Consider the following 18,668-nt stretch of genomic DNA (forward strand, 5'->3'; position numbering starts at 1 on the left):
GTTGGTTTTTTTTTTTTTGTTTTTTTAAATAATTTTTCTTTATTATTTTAATATTTAAATAATATTAAATGATTTTTTTTGTTTTTAATAATTTTTTAATAAAAATGGGTCCCGGATCAAGCCACGTCAGCATTTAACTGAGAAATAAACGGCCAAGCTAACGGAAGGTATAACATTGACACAAATTCGTAAGATGAGGTATGACATTGTCAATTTTAAAAGATGAGGTATTAAAGTGTCATTTGACCCATACTTGAGGTAGTTTTTTGTCATTAACCCTTATATTTATGTATTTTGGTGTAGGTTCGTTTCCCACTTATCCCATTCCCCTTATGATGTAGGACAAATGATATAATAGATCGAATAAGGAAATTAACCGTCAGAAGACAAAATGATGCAGTGGGAATTTACATATGTAGCATATGAGCTCCTATTTTGGCTTATCGTATCTTTTCAGAAAGGGAACGAGACCAATAGTTCAACTCACCACTTTGTTGTGACATACGATGGATTTTGGCCATCTAGAGTTGTTTCATCTTCCAAAACGATGTTTAAAGTTTCGTAAGTAAAACCGACTGTTCGTTGTCATCCGATTAGTGTTTAACTAATGTTGTTTTAATTCTTAGGAGTCGTTTGAGTTGTTCAAAGCAAAACAAAAACGAAAAAAGTTTGATCGATCCATCGATATTAATCAATAATTAAATTGAATAAAAAAATAATCGTAGATGAGGAGGAAGTTTCAGATGTCATCTTCTTTTCAGAGATTTCCATTTCCATTAATTTTGCTGCTTCTGCATCCGCCTTCTTCTTCCTCTCCACTTTCTTCCTCTCCTTCTCCCTCAGGGTGCGCACGACCGACGCGACCTCCCTCTCCACCCTCTCTCTGTGTAAGAAGTCGCTCTCCCGAGCCAGAAATGCCAGCGCCTTCTCCACAAACTCTAGGGGGTTCGACCGATCCAGTTTCGCGGAAAACAATGGCGCTTTAGGTGCGGCTGGATATCGGAGATTGTCGCCATGGATTCTATAAAAGTTGGAGGATTTCGATTTCAAGTGTCTGTGATTTCTAGGGTTCAAGGTTTTCTGATTTGAGAGGGAACATGGGGGAGTATATATAGTTGAATTTGAATTTGGTGTAGTCAAGTGGTCAAATTTGGGAAGATATCCCTCCGGATCTCTCCCAAGTCTTAGGGATTCGGATCTTTGAAATTTAATTCAACGGCTACAATTATTATAACTTTTAAAGAGATCCTTTATTTATAGTCGTTGAATCAAATTTCAAGGACTCGGATAAGATTCGTAGTATTTTAAGGGATTTATATTTGAATTTTTGTAAGGGAGGTTTTTTTTTTTCTTTGTATTTTTATTATTAAAAAGAAAAAGGGATGAAATTATAATAATTTAGAGAGCATAAGTTTTCAATTTGGAATGTATATAGGAAAACTCAATGTCTTCAAATCGATAACTTATGGAAATCCCACAATTTTTTAATACGCAAAGATTTGCATGGACGTTTAAAAATGTCAATTAAATTCCCAATTGATTATACATGAATTTGTATGAATTTGAAAAATTCTTTTCATTAATTTTTTTATTAAACAATAGTCAATCTGTATATACACCGGTTTAATTTGTATGTACATTTTCAATTGCCTAGATAATAATGAGTTCTCTTTTTCGACATCAAGGCAAATTTACCAACAAAGAATAGCAATTATAACCAATTTGATTCTTGAGTTTTCTGCATTTACTCCTTAAATTTTGTCTCCGTTTAATTTACTTACATACATTTTTAATTTTTTCCTTAAAACTTATAATCAAATATCTCAAAAGCAAGAATCACATCGACTAGGATGACTAATTGATACAATTCCCTTTCTTTATTTCTCCTTTTTTTTTTTAGTTCTCCAATTAATTTCTTGTTCCGTACGTGTCAAGTAAACATTCCCCAAATGGAATAAGCTGAATCAATCTTAGAACGATAACAAGAAATTATCAACTGTACAAATTCAACCAGAAATGTACACAAGGAGGAGATCACGTGCTGAATGATGAGATCACGTGATGAACTAAAAACATAAAAAGGGAAAAGCATCATCATCATCATCATCATCACCATCACCATCGTCATCAGTCTTCATCCTCCTCGCCGTCTCCAGGCAACCCCACGTCATCTCCGATATCTTCAAGCAGCTTGTCGACGTCCTCTCCTAACTCCAACAACCTTGCACTTAGTTTTTCCACCTTGCTCTGTTCTTGTCCGAGGCACACGAGAAGATCATTCAGTTCTGCCTCGCTCTCCTTCTGAGCTTCTTCCCTTGCCTCGGCTCTAATTGCATCCACATCGGGAATGGACGAAGATCCTCCTCCACCATTCTTAGCTCTGACCTCCTTCTCTAGATGGAAATTCGCCTGCTCAAGACTGTTGTAAGCATCGGATAAGCTCTTTAGATCAGATTCCATCTTTCCGGCTAAGTTTTTATACAGGGATGCCTCAGATTCAAGCTTGGCTTTCTCTGCCTTGAGCAACTCCAACCGTTTAGATGCTTCTTGAAAATCTCGCCTAAGTGTCTCTACCTGGACTCTATCAGAGCCCGCACCCTGCTCAGACCTGGAACTTCCCCCACCGATCGTTGCCACATGCTCAGCCAAACTTGCATTGCGGCCGAGTAGGTCCTAAAAGATCAAAAAGAATATCAAACAAAATCAATTATATAATCAACATGCATACTGCGGCAACGATTTATTTGGGGGTGAATGAAACAAAGAAAATATTAAACCAATTGTTCTACATTATAATTTTATACCTGTATCTCCGAGCATTGCTTCTCCACAAATGCTTTCAGCCGCTTTATATACTCTCCATCACTTTCCCCACTTTTCTGTTCCAGTTCTGCTGGCACCACTGCCACCTTGCTCTTCGGTTGACTGTACACCTCAACGATTTTTTCTCTGATGTTTGCCTCCAAACTCTTAACTAAGTTTAGAAATGGAGCATCAAAGATTGAGGAGAGAACTGGATGATCCTCAGTTTTCTGATCAGAGAGATCACTCTCATCAACATCTACCATACTAGCAGAAGCGGATCTGGTTAATTCTTTGCGGGGCTGAGCCGATTTTGAAGAGGTGAAAAGGAAGCTTTTCTGCATCTCATCGAACTTCAGAAAATATGACGTGAGCCCAACCTTCTGGCTGATGGAATCAACTATAGTAAAGGCGTCCTCACTTTCAACTGATTTGTTGTAGATCATACACTCTCCCAGAAGAACAGCTGCCAACCCCTTTATGTACACTGTAGCAGTTGAATTGGAGACCAACTCAAGCAGATAAGTGACATGGGGACGTGAATCTAGGAAGCAATTCACAGCGCTAGGGCAATCAGCTAGCCAAGTGACAAGCAATTTCAAGATAACTGGTTGAACATATGAGTTTCCACTTGACTTTCCATCTTTGTTTTGCATGGAAGAGGTAATGGCTAAGTATTTTACCACACGGTGCATTAGAGGCTCTGGTGCACCTAGAGATGGAATAGGTGCCTCAAGTTCAATACGCAACACCTGCAAGTTTTTTAGATGAGTAGAAGATATTAAGAGCGGTCACCTTTCAACACAAAAAAATTAGGTGAATCAGATATTAGATTAAGAATATAACTGCATTACCCTTTCCTTGCACTGGAGATTGTCCTTCATTACATGAGAAAGAACACTAGCAGCTCTGCAGCATGTCTGCACCTCAATATATTAGGTAACGGATCCGAGATATTCTAGTCTTTCAAAAACTCAAATGCTACTGGACTGTTACATTACCTCAAGATCACCATCTTTCTCGCTGAAGTTAAGACCTTGTAATAGCATGCTGCAAAAGAATCAAAATCTTACAAGATCACTTGATGTGAGTAGCTTTTGCAACCTTGCGAAATGAATAAAAAATAGATGATCAAGCTTTCGCTGATGCAACAAAGTTTTGATAATTCAACCTGAATAAATAACAAACAGAGAATTTAGAAGAATGCAGTGAAACTGCACATGCTATAAACAAACCTTCCAAAGGACATGTTCACATCCTCCTCAACGGGTGCATGAATCATGGAATGCGGTTGCGGAATCAATGTTGACGCTAACATAGTTTGGCCATCAACATTATTCTGATTTAAATGAGATGAAGAAATTTAAAATAAAAGATTAGAAGTGAAAACTACACAATCAAGATGTAATTTGCATTTCTTGCATACTGGATGATATAAGAAGCATATACACAATGTCAACCTCACAAAATCTCTTAAAAACATAATCTGCTGCAACAAATTCTTGCATACTGGATGTCCGCAATATGATTCGAAGAATCGAGTTCAAAGCAGGTTCCTGTGGCCCCTCTCCAAGAAATTTGCTTGCAAGCGCATCAAGATTCTTGGGATGTCCAGCAATGAGATTACCAATGCATTGCAGCGCCTGACAAAGTGAATAAACTTAGCGCCTGACAAAGGGAATAAACTTAATAATTCCAAATGGACTCAATGACTACAAGGCATTGAACGCACTATATAAACTTCATAACCCAAATAAACCAAACGTGTCTTACTTTATAAATCAGTATTCATTTTCTCACATAGTATGCGACATAAGTTTCAGGGAAAATGGCCCAGAGTTCATATAATTAGTCAAAAAGTTATCTAAGGACAAGCTCGAAGATATAATTATATACAGGTAAAGTACTCTTTATGTCCTGCAGACGTTGATTGGTCATATACAATATAGTAATATACTATCGGACAGTGTTTGGTATGTGTGTTAGTGTTAGAGAAGAAAGTGAAGAAATATCTTACTGAACAACGGACAGCAACAGGAGCCCACTGGCTTTCCACACCCAGCATTAGAAGATGGTCCAAGACTTTTTTCTACTCCCAGGAAATAAAAGAATTGAAACATCAGATATCACCAAATTTATATTCTAGTGAGACGGTACTATAGGAGTTGAAAATACCTGAACGAGGGTGGTTCTATTTGTTAGCTTATTTGCATCTTTTCCAGGATCAGCCTCCGACCCTCCCATTATTAGTAAATTAAGAGTTTCCAACGCACTGAGTAGATTAATTGTCTACTGGCATGGCATTTATTTTGAAGTCAACAACAAATGACCAGTAAGGTTTGTGCCATAACAAATATAAGTAAACAGTACAAAATTATGAATTTCGAGTATCTAACCTTTTGTTGAGTGAAACTGTAAGTACTCCCTCGTAGCTTCAAAATTGACAATAAGGGGTCAAATCCCATTGTCTCCCTCAGTAGTATCTATACAACACATCTTTTAATTAGAAGAAAGAAGAAACAAAATATATAAATGACAACAGTTACAAGAATAAAAGCAAAAATTAAAACAAAACCTGATTAGATGCAGTGTTCCGAATAAGATTGTTCAACAATTCAATACAGTCCTGCAGAAGTGTATTACGTTAGAAACATTTTCAATAGCAATTGATTTCTCAAATGCTTTTAGTGGTATTAGAAATTGATTTAGTAAATAAAGGCATTTTATCTTCCAACACAAAGTATGCCAAATAGCAATCTCCGCCATATTCAAGGCAATGGAACATGACCAAAATTAAGTGTTTTTACAATTTTTGTGTAAGAAACAAATGTTTGCATACTTTAAAGTGCGGTAAAACTTTCAATTCCTATAATCGTTGGTGCATAATTGGTATAATTATAAAGCTGAAATTTACCTATGAGAAAAAGGCTTTCAGATTACGTTATTTTCAGAAAATTGATCCATACAATGATGCCTCACAGGTGGTTTACCAGCAATGAAGCTTAAACAAGATGTATAAACAATCAATTATCAACAAAGTTATAACAAAGAATTACCTGCACAACAACACCACCATCTGAATCACCTTCCTCTTTGATGATGCTGAAAATCTTTTCAAACGCACCTTCAAAGACCACAATTTTTTGAATTTCCTGAAATCATAAGAATCTACAAGTTAATACAAAAGTCAAAACACACTTTCAGCTGTGATGGTTTAGTGATTGATAGCTTTTATGTTAAGTGTTCTGTTGGACTTTTGGAGTGGTAAACTTGCCACCGGTTTGTAATTTAGTTGTTTACAGCAACAAAAGTTTTAGTATTTTTTTCTCAAAAAGTAAAGTATACACTTTTCATGACAGGTTCGCCAAATAATTAAATAAAGATATAAGGCAAAGGATAGAAAACCTCACCTCAGCTTCGCGAGTCAAGTAAGTAAGAAGTAATAAGGCCTCATTTCGTATAACCTAGAAGGAAGGCACCACAGTTTCGTAAGACTGGACAGCGAGACAATAGAGTTAAATGCGAAAATGATAAAACATCATTCAACAAATTGTACCTCACGATCCATAAGCATATCCATTAAACGAGTTATACCACGAGGTATGGTCAGAATGGCTTCCTGTAACCTGAAGAAAGCACTCAGAAGAAATTCTTTCTAAAATAATCCAAAATTTTTAGACAAAAGAGAAAGAAAAAATAGCTCAAAACTAATACCTATTTCGAGAATTCGTGAGAAGAGCTGTCAAAAGTTGAAGAGTGTAATATCGTACATAGAAATCCTCCTCTGACTGCAAAAACAACAAAAGTATAAAAAAACATATATATTTATGTTGTGAAACTATATGCATGAACCACTAAAAATATTGCATATATCAAGCACCTTAAAATAAAATTAACAGCAGTATTTTCTAAATATTACTAGAGAACTCTCACCAACAAACTTAGAAGAAGCGAAATGCTGTCTGCTTCCCTGGAAAGCAAATCAGTGTTCATTATAGCTGGTTGAATCTCATTCTTTGGGCCTTTTGCATGGTCAATCGGAGTCAAGGCACTCACAAGAGTTTCTAGGGCACCTCGGACCTGCATTTGTGGAATAAATAAGCAAGTCTTACAGGGGAAACCAAAGAATGCACTGAAAGCGAAATATCTATACTGGAAACAACAAAGCTCACATCCCAAGTTAACAAATTTCTAGTGGCACCAAAACAGTTTCGATAATCACCATTACCGACTTTCCATCATGATCAGTTAATAACTCATAAATAAAACAATGAGATCATAGGAAAAGGAAAAAGAACAAGTAATCATAGCAACCATTTCAACATCATCCCGTTCTTCCTTTAATATGCCCATCATAACAGGAAATCCTGCAGAAGAAAAGAACAAAAAAAAATGTCACATATGACAAGCATAAAACTAGAAAACAAAAGCAAAGTTGCAAACAAGAGGGAAGCAATCACCCACCCATTGCTCCAAATGCTAGTTGGGCAGCAGAGGTTTCTGCCACAACAGACTGAAGCTCGAGCATAGCGGTCCTCCTGTCCTCTGCCAGTTTACCATTGCTTATACAGTCGAGCAAACGTTCGACATAGCTATACATATCAAAAACAATGGCAGAGTAGATTGGTCACATACGAAACAAGCGTGAGCATAAATTGAAAGTGGGAAATTGGGAATTTGCGATGGGCAACAATGGGTGATGGAATATGACGAATGTAGAAGAAGATAAGTACCTATCTTCATTCGAAGAACCCGATTTCTCGTTGCCGAAAACAAGCCCCACAACTCCCTGCACGAGGAGCCATCACATACCAATTGAGTTCAAAGAGCGAGATAGATAGAGAGAGAGAGAGAGAGAGAGAGAGAGAGAGAGAGAGAGAGGTGAGGTGACCTTGTAACCAGAGACCAAATCCATTTTTCGCTGATTTCCCAGGTCGCAATTCGACTCGAGAAATCCTGAAGCCAAACACCCAAACAAAATTCAGTCAAATTTCACCCGAAATTTCAATTGGAAAAGCCGCAAAAAAGATTGAAACTTGCCTGCTTGAGAAAGCGGGAAGACGATCGATGAAGCTGTCGAATCAGAGATGGAGTACTCAATCGATCAAATCTCAGAGACCTTCGACTTCGACAGCGATCGATTTTATTTATTTTTTATTTTTTATTTATAAAATCCCGATCAAAACACGCAGCACACACCTTTGCTAACACTCTTCTCTCTCTCCCTCTCAATCGAATGAGAGGTTTTTTTGACCGTCACATGACGTGGAAGATTATGTGTCTTTGTATAAATGATGAGATATATGTGTTAGAGGTTAATAACTTAAAAATTAAAAAATTTCATCATTTATATAAAAATACGTAATGTATTGTGCCCGTCATAACTAAAAATTTCTCCACTTGAAGAAGACGAATTAATTACAGGTGGCAATTTACGTTTTCGGAAGGGTTTCGGGTCTTCGGGTCTTCGGGTTGTTGGGCCTTCAAGGCCCTGTACCTAGTTATATGGTTTGGGAAAGTGAATATTTGGATATAAAAAAACTAAACCCATTAAGAAAATAGAGTTGGCCCGGCCCAATATTGGCTTTGGGCTTATACATTGCTTCACTCTCTTCAAGGCAGAAGATTTTAGTGGTAGGTTTTGCCATGTAAAATTTTAATTTTAAACGTCAAATCCCCAATCCCCAATCAAGCTTGAGGGATGTTGCTCATACTTAATGGTTGATAGTGAACTTCGAAAGAATTTCCATTGATTATAGCCTTCATAAAAGAAAATATTTTCATATCACAATGTGCAATGTTTTTTTTATATCTATCTATCTCCTCAGATGATTGCTTACATGAGGAAATTCTTCGAGGAAGGAACAGTGCAATTCGAAAATTGGATAGAGAAGCTTCTCTTCTTCACCAATTCATCTTCTTTTTTTTCTCAATCCATCCACTTCTAACTTAATAACAGGTTCGGCCGAATCTTGTAACGTGAACTTATAACTAAGTAGGGCATTAAAATAATTGCTTATATGCTGATTTGAATCAAGAAGGATGAGAGATTCATTATCACTCATAAAGAGGTTACATAAGCACGCCTCGAGCCCTTGGGTCAATAGAGCATACCCACCTCTAATAAGTGTGTAGCAAACTAGAATTCTTGTCTCAAGTTAAAAAAAAAATAAAAAAATCTAATAACATGTATTGATAACTTGATACCTTTATGTTTAATTTATTATTTAATTAGGTCAGTCTCTTTGATGTTATGAATTTATGCTAAAAAGGCAATAAAGGTCAAAAAGTTTAGGACATGAATCCCCGCGCCATGGGCTATGTGCTCTATATGCATGTGTTGTGTTGCTGCATGCAATTTGCTTAATTATCATTAATTAACAAATGCAATTACCAGTTAATTAATTTGTTTAAAATTAAAGAGATTTGGAAAAACTGTAAAAGTTGGAGGTGGATCCAAACAAGCCCTTCCAATATGGTAGGTAATGAAAGGTTGTATCCTAGTGAAAGGTCTACATTTGAAAGTCTTTGGGTGGGATGCCTAAAACTCTGATGAGCCTTTTTGGATATGTGGGTTGTGAAATTTTCACTTGGCATTCACACCCCAAAAGTAGTAAGAATTTCATCAACATTTCAAAGCAAAGCCTAACATTTCTATGAGTGGGTGGTCGATATTAAGTCAGGCATACGAATCGTGTTTGTTGTGTTTGTCACATATATATCGTAACGGGTTGTATCGTGTTAAATTTCTTATCTTAACGAATTCTTAATTAGTAACTCGTTAATGACCTAATTCATTAACGAGTCGTGTCAGATTAATAGGTCATGCAAGAAATTGTCATGTCTAATGTTTACATTTGGCAAAGATATCTTATCGGGTGACCCAATAACCACCCGACTCATTAACGAGTTCTTAACGTGTGACATGGTAACAACCCGACTCATTATTAGGTTGACCCTAATACCGTTATTTTTGTTTCGTTTATTGTCGGGCCAACAGATTTTGCAAGAAATTGTCAAGACTGAGTATACCTTTTAGGTTGTAAGTATAAATGTTTCCAAGTCAATCAAGTATAGAACAATGTCACAGGCAGTCATACATACATACTTATGTTAAAAATTGGACTGTTGATGTATCACTATCCTCGTTTCACAAGAATCTGTTGCGATTAAGATCAGTTTGCAAGCAAGCGTCTAAAGTTAGCATTGATCGACATTTAAGTTAAAGACTCCAACAATGTACCTTTAAACTTTTACCTTTGGAATATAAAAACTGCAAAGTTATCTATTAGAATTTAGAAACATAGTTTTTTCCATAACAAAGGTTGTGTCGTGCAAAGCAAGCATAAAAGTGGGTATAATCAAAAGTGTAAAGAAGGAATCGATATTCTATCCGAATCTCTGTGTCTAAAGCTCAATGATCCAAAGACTTAAACAACTGAAAAAAGAGAGTGAGATCCGAACCTTTGATTTGTGTGAGGTAAATTAATGGAATCAGCTAATGAGCTCCCTAAGATTGAAATTAATAGTCCGAATCTCTTGGTCTCCGAATCTCAATTTACCAAAAAGAATATTTACTTGACTTTTATTGAAAGACGAGTAAAAGTTTAGAACATCCACTTGTTCAAGTAGTGGTAAACAAGTTAATTACCAATTGAGGATGCAATTTACCAAATCACGCAGAATTTTACCAATAAGGGCAGTAAGCTAAATTATAGAAACATTTGTTTAGTATTAATCTTTTTAATTAATAGTTAAAAGCATCTCTATCATCAAAATATCCAACAGGTTTGCCGTCAAACAGAGAATATGCTCAGGATTTTGGCCTGGAAAAGGCAACAAATTCCGATATTTCCAAATATTTGTGTATAACTTTCTACCAAGTTACGTATTATAAAACCCCACATTCACAATTCCAGTCCCAATCAAATGTGCTGTCAATTTCATCGATACGGAATTGGATCCGTTCTAGATTTTAGTGTACGAAGTCTAAGAATCAACACATATAAACTATTGATCAATGTGTAAAAGAAATTAGAGTTATTGATTTGTGTGTGGTAGACCAACAAAATGAGTTAATGAAAACCATTGGATTCATTTGTATGGCCCAAATATGTTGATCTCTAGAATCCAGACACTAAGATCTAGAGCGGATCCAATTCCCACCAAGACACATGTTTCTTATTTTTTTTCCTCTTTTTTGCCCTAAAATATAAATATTAACCCAAATGCCAAATTCAATGTTACTAAGGACTCGTTTGGAACTTTATTTAAAATCGTTAAAAGCCCTTTTCAAGAAAATATTTTTAAAATCAATTTTTAGTAAAAATGCAAATGAATATAGAGAAAACACTTTAAATGCTTTTGGAACCCATAAACATTTTTTTTTCTAAAAGTACTTTCAATCCTTTTAAAAACACTTCCAAACGAGTTCTAAGTTGATGAATACATTTTTGCCATAAACAAAAAACTATAAAGTTGATTTCTCCTTTCATCGATCGTTCACGTCTATTATTTGCAACTTAATATGCTAATATGTTTTTTTTTTTACTTTTTTTGGACAACATGGTATTAATTCGATGTTATTTACGAATGATATATAAAAGAATAAATTGTCACATGCGTGAGTGCGTGTGGCAAGAGACTATTATTTAGTTAAAACTTGAAACATGTTAAAATTATCATTTTACTACCCACTCTAGAAATCCTTGTAGATGTAGTTGTCTCCGGTGAGTTCAATACGATAGATTATCATTGTGAGCTGCAGCTAATTCGCTGTAGTGGCATAATTATATTGCAAGTGTACATAACTCTAACGCAAGCTATGATAACGTTATTTATTTATTAAAATAGATTTTGATTAACCCTCTACCACTACGTGATTACGATCTCAATAAATTTCAGCTTAAAACGTAAAATTGGCAAGTACACTGTTTTAACGAACTAACCTAATTTACAATTGCACAAAAATATCTTCTCATAACATATACAATCCACCTCATCGTCACTTTCAAGAGTCAATAGATTCACACGACGTAAGCATGAGATATTTTGTGTACCACTGAAAACTACAACTTTAGAATATCTACCTTGATTTAACTTGTTAAAATCGCAAAATTGTGTTTTATTACTTAGCAAAAATAAAAGTAAAGGAACACTACTTGGCTACTGAAAATTCAACCGCAGCTCTTGCTTCTACCCAATTACAAATGGACATGTATCCAAATAATTAAAATTGTAAACATAGACTAGACACATGTCTATTTGTAACAGGTAGAAGCAAGAGCTGTTGCTGAATTTGCAGTAGCCAAGTAGTGTTTAAGATAAAACATGGATTCGTTATTCTACATCACCCAATCAAGCCAATGCACACATAACACAATATTACAAATTAAAAAAAAAAAAAAAAAAAAAAGATCAACTATTTTCATTTTTTCGCTCCACTCGTATTGGAAACATGACGTTATTATTCCACTTAAATTATATAATATGTTTTAAAAATGTGACATCAATCATATCGTCAACCTTTTACAATAAAATAATATACCACATAATTTATGTTTCGCTATCAAATAAAATTTCTCTAATGGAACTTATGGCAGTATATAAACAAAGAGCCAAAGAGGAGTGGGATTCCCATCGCAAGTGAACTTAGCTATAAAAAATATTGGTCCAAAACTTCACAAATTTTTGTGTACCAAGTGGTAGAAAAACGAAGAGATCTTTTAGTGTGTTTAGAACACCAGACAATACACTACATATCATTAAATAATTGGAGAGAATTAGGAAAAAAAATTCCTCCACTTTTATATTGACATACAAGGTATTGTCCCGTATTCTGAGCACACTAACACTTATCACCAGAAAATACCTATTTACAACACTTACAACACGTAGTGACATAGCATATTTACGCGAAGAAAATGATGAGAATATTTCTATTTTTCTGTGATCCTCGTAACATACATGAATCCCCACGAAGCTTTTCTTTTGTTAATTTCATTTTCTTTTTCAATGGTGATATGAAGTTATCTTCATTCCTCATCACAAATTTTGGATGGTTCAAGTTTAAATTAATATCTATCATTCAATTTCCAAGTAGAATGAATGAACATTCATTATCAATGATGAATTGACGTATTTTTTTTGTCGATTCTTAGTTATTATTGTGTTTGATGATTATCTAAGAGCGAACATATTTATTCCAAAATTTTTAAATTTATAAGGAATGCACCTCATTCGTCAACTTTCTACGATATTAATATTACTATTAAGCATAAGTTTTATTACAAATCATCAATGTATTTCTAGGTTTCAAAAGACAATTTCGTATAAATCACATACTTAGTGATTCCGAGTTTAAATTTCCTCTCCTCACGTTCATTTATGAAAAATATAAAACAATGATTTTGATTTACCAGAAAAAAATATTATGAATAAAAAAATATTTTGGCTTTTTGAATTTTAGTTTTTGGGTTTAAAAAGTTTATTTTTATTTTTGAGAAAAAAATAGGGAACAGAAAGGGCAAATTAACGGACGTTCTCCGCCGAAAAACCACGTAGGATGACAAGACAATGTCAAATCACTATTCTACCCTCCCCTCCGTGTGGAAACTCATAAAAACCAACCAGCAACAGGTATTGAAGTCACTGAGAAGTCAAGGCCAAATTTGGAAACACAGCGTATTAACATTAACAAAACGATGGCTCCTTGTAATATTTTCAGTAATCAATCATCCGCGGTTCAACAACAAAGGATAATATCATGGAGCATACCTTTATCAAGATAAATGTTAAAGAGACTCTCGTAAAAGTAAAATTCTCTATAAATTATCTGTTATCTCACAGTTTAACATTAATTTTTAAATAATTACAACAGTTGATTTTTTAAGACGTAAACATAATCATATTGATTAAAGCGAATATACACTCTAATACAACAGAGTTTGAATTACTCTCCGTAATTTAAAATAGATAATTTTTTATTTATTAAAAACTACTTAAAATTTTTATGAGAAATAAATTTAAACAAAATAGATTGAATTTATAAGTGTAATTTTCTTTTTGCATTCAAGTTTAAGAGCTAGTTTAGAAGTGCTTTCAAATGACTGAAAGGCTGAAAGTGCTGTTGATGAAATTGATTATGGGTTCTAAAATCATTGTAAGAATTAATTTTTAAAATAATTTTACTAAAAACACTTTCAATCATTTCAAAAACTAATTATAACCGAATTCTTGATGTACATAACACCTGAGTATCACATTGAAATGACCGCGGGATGGCATACCCTGTGGGCCGCAACAACCTACCCCAAGCCATTATTTGTGGAAATTACATTTTTTTTAAATTTTTTTGGTTAAATTAAGGATGTGAGATTTTATATATTTTTATTTAGTTCTCTATCTCTGTCACTGCCAGTTTTTTGGAATAGGAGGGAGGGTGTATCTGGCGATAGAGCAAAATAACCACCAAACGGCTATAATTGGCGTTGCAGATTTTCAGAGGACGAGAGAGAGAGAGAGAGAGAGAGAGAGAGAGAGAGAGAGAGAGAGAGAGGGGTTCTATAAAATATCGTCGCCTTCTCTTTCCCTGCTGCCGAATTTTCCCCAATAAAATTTGGCCGTCTGGGTTCGATTTGGGTCGCGAGGATCTGATGTTGCAGAGTTTGTGAGAGAGACGGCGAAGCTACTGGAGCGTGGGTCTTATTGGGCATTTCCTTTTTGCCTTCAATTTTCACCATGGCTGATGGGTATTACAGTTCGAAGAAGACTGACGATGTCTGCGACGACGTTTGTGGACAGGTATTTTTTTTTCATTTTTTTTTTATCTCGAATTGAATTTTGGGTATCTATAAAATCGCCATTTTCTCTGTTTGAAGTTAAAGTTTGGATTTTTGATTGTATTTGGTAGTGGCTGTGGTGGGTTTTCAATTTCATGTTACTGGGATTGTATTTTGTATCTTTTAATTTTCAATTAGTAATAAAACTATTAATATTTTGATTAATGTATTCATTTAGTTTTATAATTGTTTTGTGGTGTTGAAATTAAAGTTGTGGAATTTGTATTGGGGGCCTTTAATTTCCAGTTGCGGTTATGGCGATTGTTTAATTGCGTAATGGGATTACTTAAGATGTTTTATATATTCACTTAATGTTTATGGTTGTTTTTAGAATTGCTTTACTGCATCCAGAGTGTTACTAGATTTTTTTTGTATATGGAATCCGGTTATCTTAGAAAGTTTTTGGTTTCGTGCACAGCAGGGATCGCAAGCGGCGTTGAGCATGTCTAGACTGCGGTGCATTTTGCGGGGCTTGGATTTGAAGATTTACATTTTCCTGTTTGCGGTTGTTCCATTAGGCGTATTTGGGATATATTTACATGGGCAGAAGATCTCGTATTTCCTAAGACCTCTTTGGGAAAAACCTCCGAAGCCTTTCATTGATATTCCACACTACTATAATCAGAATGTGTCCATGGAAACTCTTTGCAGGCTTCACGGATGGAAGATTCGGGAATCACCTAGACGAGTCTATGATGCAGTTCTTTTCAGCAATGAAGTAGACATGCTTACAATCCGATGGAATGAATTGTATCCTTTTGTGACACAGTTTGTTCTCCTCGAATCAAACTCAACGTTTACTGGCTTGCCAAAGCCATTGATTTTTGGAAAAAACCGGGAGAAGTTTAAGTTTGTTGAAAACCGGCTTACTTATGTTACGACAGGAGGAAGATTTCAGAAAGGTGTAAACCCATTTTATGAGGAGGCGTATCAAAGAGTGGCACTTGACCAGATTCTTAGAGTTGCTGGTATAGAAGATGATGACCTGCTGATCATGTCCGATGTTGATGAGATTCCTAGTGCCCACACAATTGATCTCTTGAGGTGGTGTGATGACACCCCGCCTGTTGTTCATCTTGGGCTGAGGGATTACTTGTACTCTTTTGAATATTATGTGGATGACAAGAGCTGGAGAGCATCCGTTCACAGGTACCAGACTGGTAATACTACCTATGCACACTTCAGACAGAGCGACTACCTTTTGCCAGATGCAGGTTGGCATTGCAGCTTTTGTTTCCGCCATATCAGCGAGTTCATATTCAAGATGAAAGCTTACAGCCACAATGATCGGGTGAGGTTCTCTCATTATCTGAACCCTCGAAGGATCCAAGATGTAATATGTAAAGGGGCTGATCTATTTGACATGCTTCCCGAGGAGTACACATTTAAGGAGATTATTGGAAAGATGGGACCTATTCCTAGATCTCATTCAGCGGTTCATCTCCCTGCATATTTGTTGAACAATGCTGAGAAGTATAAATACCTATTGCCCGGAAACTGCAAGAGGGAAAATGGCTAAGTCTTGAAGACGAAGGTGCCTGTTCAATCAGTTGGACAGGCAAATTGATGATTAAACTCTTGTGAATATGACCAGATAGTAGTCTATTGGAAAATTGATGGCTGTGGTGTGGCAGCGACACAAATACACCTTTTTTCCGAAAGATTCTAGGTCATTCGCGTAGAGCAACTGGGAAGAACAGGGATGGCGTCCTGCAAATTATCGGGAGATTATGTACATTTCCTTTTTCTTAGGCTTCTTCCCTCGTAGATGGCATATCAATTCAATTTGCAATTGAGGATTTTTCCATGAGCGGAAGCTTTCGAATGTACCCACCACTTGTTGATGTAGCTTAGTTCCAAATGCATGAGAGTACAACTGACGTTTCCCAGGATTTTCTTTGATGGGAACTGTTATTTCTTAGAGTAAATTATATTTCGTCATCTGATTTCCCTTCGATTTTCGATTGTCTACATACGATTACTGCGGAGGTTTACCTTTCTAGTTTACCGTCGTTTTGTCTTTTCGTTTCTTTTCGAATCTGTTTCATTTAGGTGCACTGATGTGAACTTTTTCGGGTGCTCTTGAAATCTGGAAAGTATGGTTTACTTGCTTGATGACTTGTAAATTTGACGTGGAGGTTGGTTTGTTCAGGACATCCCGCAACTTAAGCAAAACACTCTGTTTTGTTATGTGCTTTGACTCGTATTTTGCTTGTCTGTTGTCATGTGCTGCTGCTGACTGCTGAATGAGTCAATTTTTTGTTATTCCATTGTGTTGCGTTAAGAGATTTCGATGAGGCCGGCGTGAATTATGACAGTTGGTCATGACAATATATTCGCCCCTTACAACCGAGGTCAAAATTTCCATCGTAGGTGTTGGTTTAGAATGTTCTGAAGTGGATCCTTTGTATAGAGCAAACAACTTTCATGGGCTAACACAACAACTCAGCTAAAACCGTAGTTCATGGGAACAGATGCTGATGAAATTACAAGTCGAAATTTTAAGGTAACTTTTACGAAAAACTCCTGGTACTGTTAATTTTAACGAAAAATCACATTTTTATATTAAAAAGTCAATTCTGTTACTATTCACTTTACCATTTATTTTGTCCTTATCGTTAAAACTCAAAGTTTTCAAATTTTTTTCATTAGTTTTCCTAAATTTTAATCCCCATATAACGTGAGATTCTTACATGTTATCGGCAATATACAAAGAGATGAAAAAGAGAGAATGAGGTCAATATGTCTTCGATTACTTTTTGAAATTATTTCGATGAGGTTGATATTTTTGTAAATATCGGAAAAAAAGAAAAGAAAAGATGAGTGATGTGAAGTCTAAACTTCACCCAATATCTGAGAAATTCTTAAACTTTAGTTAAAATTGATAGTTTTCGTCAATATTTTCGACACATCGCTTTTAATATAGATAAACTACCATATAATATTATTTAAAATTTCATTTTAAATTTTTACGTTTTTAAACAAATTTTATCATTTCATCGCAAACAACCAATATCGATATATTCATCGATATTTCAACAAATTTGCATGTCAATATTTCTACCGACAGCGATACCTACGCTTTAGTTTTATTGGTTGCGAAAAGAGAGGCTACCGAGTCACTTCCTTGGTCAAGCAATTTATATCCAACACTAATGAGCGGTTGGACTCCCAAAACATGTCTGGTGGCTTCACTTGACTTGTCTTGTTTATATTAAAAAAAAAAATCAAAGGTTTTATCCACATACTATATAGTATTATCCACGCAAATTACCTCCCCAGGCAAGCATAGGCAACAAAATACTCTAACCTACAATCTCTGTTAGGTAATTGGAGCACATGGTAGTTGAACACATTGCAGTGATAGCATCATTTGGGGAATTTCCTAGAAAGTTCTGATATTTTGGTCCACTGTGTATACATTTATAATTCATTTTACAGTACGGAATTTGTAGCTCAAGTGATTAAAATATTTATTTTTGCACGCGAAATATTATGTTCGATTCCCTAAGAAGATGGAATCATACTTTGGGCTGCATTTGCTATATAGCTCATCTCAAACTTCATTTTTCTCCTAAAAATAGCATATAGTATGAAGGCTTTGCTTAGTCCAGAATTTAACATATCTCACCCCTTTGTCTATCCAATTTACACATATCGTCGAGTTTTCTTGTAAGTTTCTATGCAAAATAAATTTAGTCATGTTTTTTTTTTTTTTTTTTTTTTTTTTTTAATTCTAAGCCCGTCTCTTTTTTTTCTCTACAGTATCGCTTGTAGCAAAAATTAATCTTAATTTGCCAATATCAGAATGGCAAGGACTTTTCATTTTTGGAAAATACAGGTTGTATTTGTTGAACCAAAAAAATAAAAAAAATAAATTCAAAAACTAAACGCAACCCTTCAAACATGGACAGAGATGGACAGTTGAGAAGTATAAACTAGTTCCAAATACTTATGTACAAATGTTCTTTTGACTTTCAATCAATCTTCCAAATTACTTTCTTACCAATAGTTGCACCACATTGG

At 35.2% G+C, this 18,668-nt stretch overlaps 2 protein-coding genes across 4 annotated transcripts; one reads left to right on the forward strand and one right to left on the reverse strand.

Annotated features, from left to right (window-relative positions):
• Positions 1–1,858: 1,858 nt before the first annotated feature.
• Positions 1,859–8,091, reverse strand: LOC137708580 (golgin candidate 6). Of its 2 annotated transcripts, XM_068447694.2 has the most exons (20): positions 7,843–8,091; positions 7,694–7,758; positions 7,536–7,591; positions 7,267–7,394; positions 7,117–7,169; positions 6,736–6,882; positions 6,517–6,590; positions 6,359–6,428; positions 6,213–6,266; positions 5,859–5,954; positions 5,378–5,428; positions 5,199–5,285; positions 4,978–5,091; positions 4,820–4,891; positions 4,263–4,445; positions 4,038–4,141; positions 3,804–3,852; positions 3,657–3,722; positions 2,805–3,554; positions 1,859–2,673 (listed from the first exon to the last, which is right to left on the reverse strand). In XM_068447694.2, the coding sequence occupies exons 2-20, from the start codon at positions 7,715–7,717 to the stop codon at positions 2,128–2,130; spliced, it is 2,724 nt and encodes a 907-aa protein (XP_068303795.2). In that variant the 5' UTR covers positions 7,718–7,758; positions 7,843–8,091; the 3' UTR covers positions 1,859–2,127. The 2 variants fall into 2 exon arrangements, with proteins under 2 accessions (XP_068303795.2, XP_088545053.1); XM_088688927.1 differs by lacking the exons at positions 6,736–6,882; positions 7,117–7,169; positions 7,267–7,394; ... (1 more) ...; positions 7,694–7,758; positions 7,843–8,091 and having other exon boundaries at positions 6,359–6,421; positions 6,517–6,588.
• A 6,033-nt stretch (positions 8,092–14,124) lies between these two features.
• Positions 14,125–16,597, forward strand: LOC137708406 (uncharacterized). Of its 2 annotated transcripts, none has more exons than XM_068447471.2 (2): positions 14,125–14,604; positions 15,061–16,597. In XM_068447471.2, the coding sequence occupies exons 1-2, from the start codon at positions 14,542–14,544 to the stop codon at positions 16,159–16,161; spliced, it is 1,164 nt and encodes a 387-aa protein (XP_068303572.1). In that variant the 5' UTR covers positions 14,125–14,541; the 3' UTR covers positions 16,162–16,597. The 2 variants fall into 2 exon arrangements, with proteins under 2 accessions (XP_068303572.1, XP_068303573.1); XM_068447472.2 differs by having other exon boundaries at positions 14,187–14,604; positions 15,064–16,597.
• Positions 16,598–18,668: the final 2,071 nt, after the last annotated feature.

Source organism: Pyrus communis, chromosome 17 (assembly GCF_041283825.1).
Source record: "Pyrus communis isolate YQ-2024b chromosome 17, ASM4128382v1, whole genome shotgun sequence".
Lineage (NCBI taxonomy): Eukaryota > Viridiplantae > Streptophyta > Magnoliopsida > Rosales > Rosaceae > Pyrus > Pyrus communis.

Bases quoted from the DNA above. Each gene is read 5' to 3' on its own strand.
- LOC137708580 (XM_068447694.2), bottom strand. From the start codon at position 7,717: ATGGATTTGGTCTCTGGTTACAAG. The intron at 5,955-6,212 runs GTGAGGTTTTCT...TTATGATTTCAG, and splicing joins ACTTGACTCGCGAAGCTGAG to GAAATTCAAAAAATTGTGGT. The intron at 5,092-5,198 runs GTTAGATACTCG...CCATGCCAGTAG, and splicing joins ACAGTTTCACTCAACAAAAG to ACAATTAATCTACTCAGTGC.
- LOC137708406 (XM_068447471.2), top strand. From the start codon at position 14,542: ATGGCTGATGGGTATTACAGTTCGAAGAAGACTGACGATGTCTGCGAC. The intron at 14,605-15,060 runs GTATTTTTTTTT...TTTCGTGCACAG, and splicing joins GCGACGACGTTTGTGGACAG to CAGGGATCGCAAGCGGCGTT.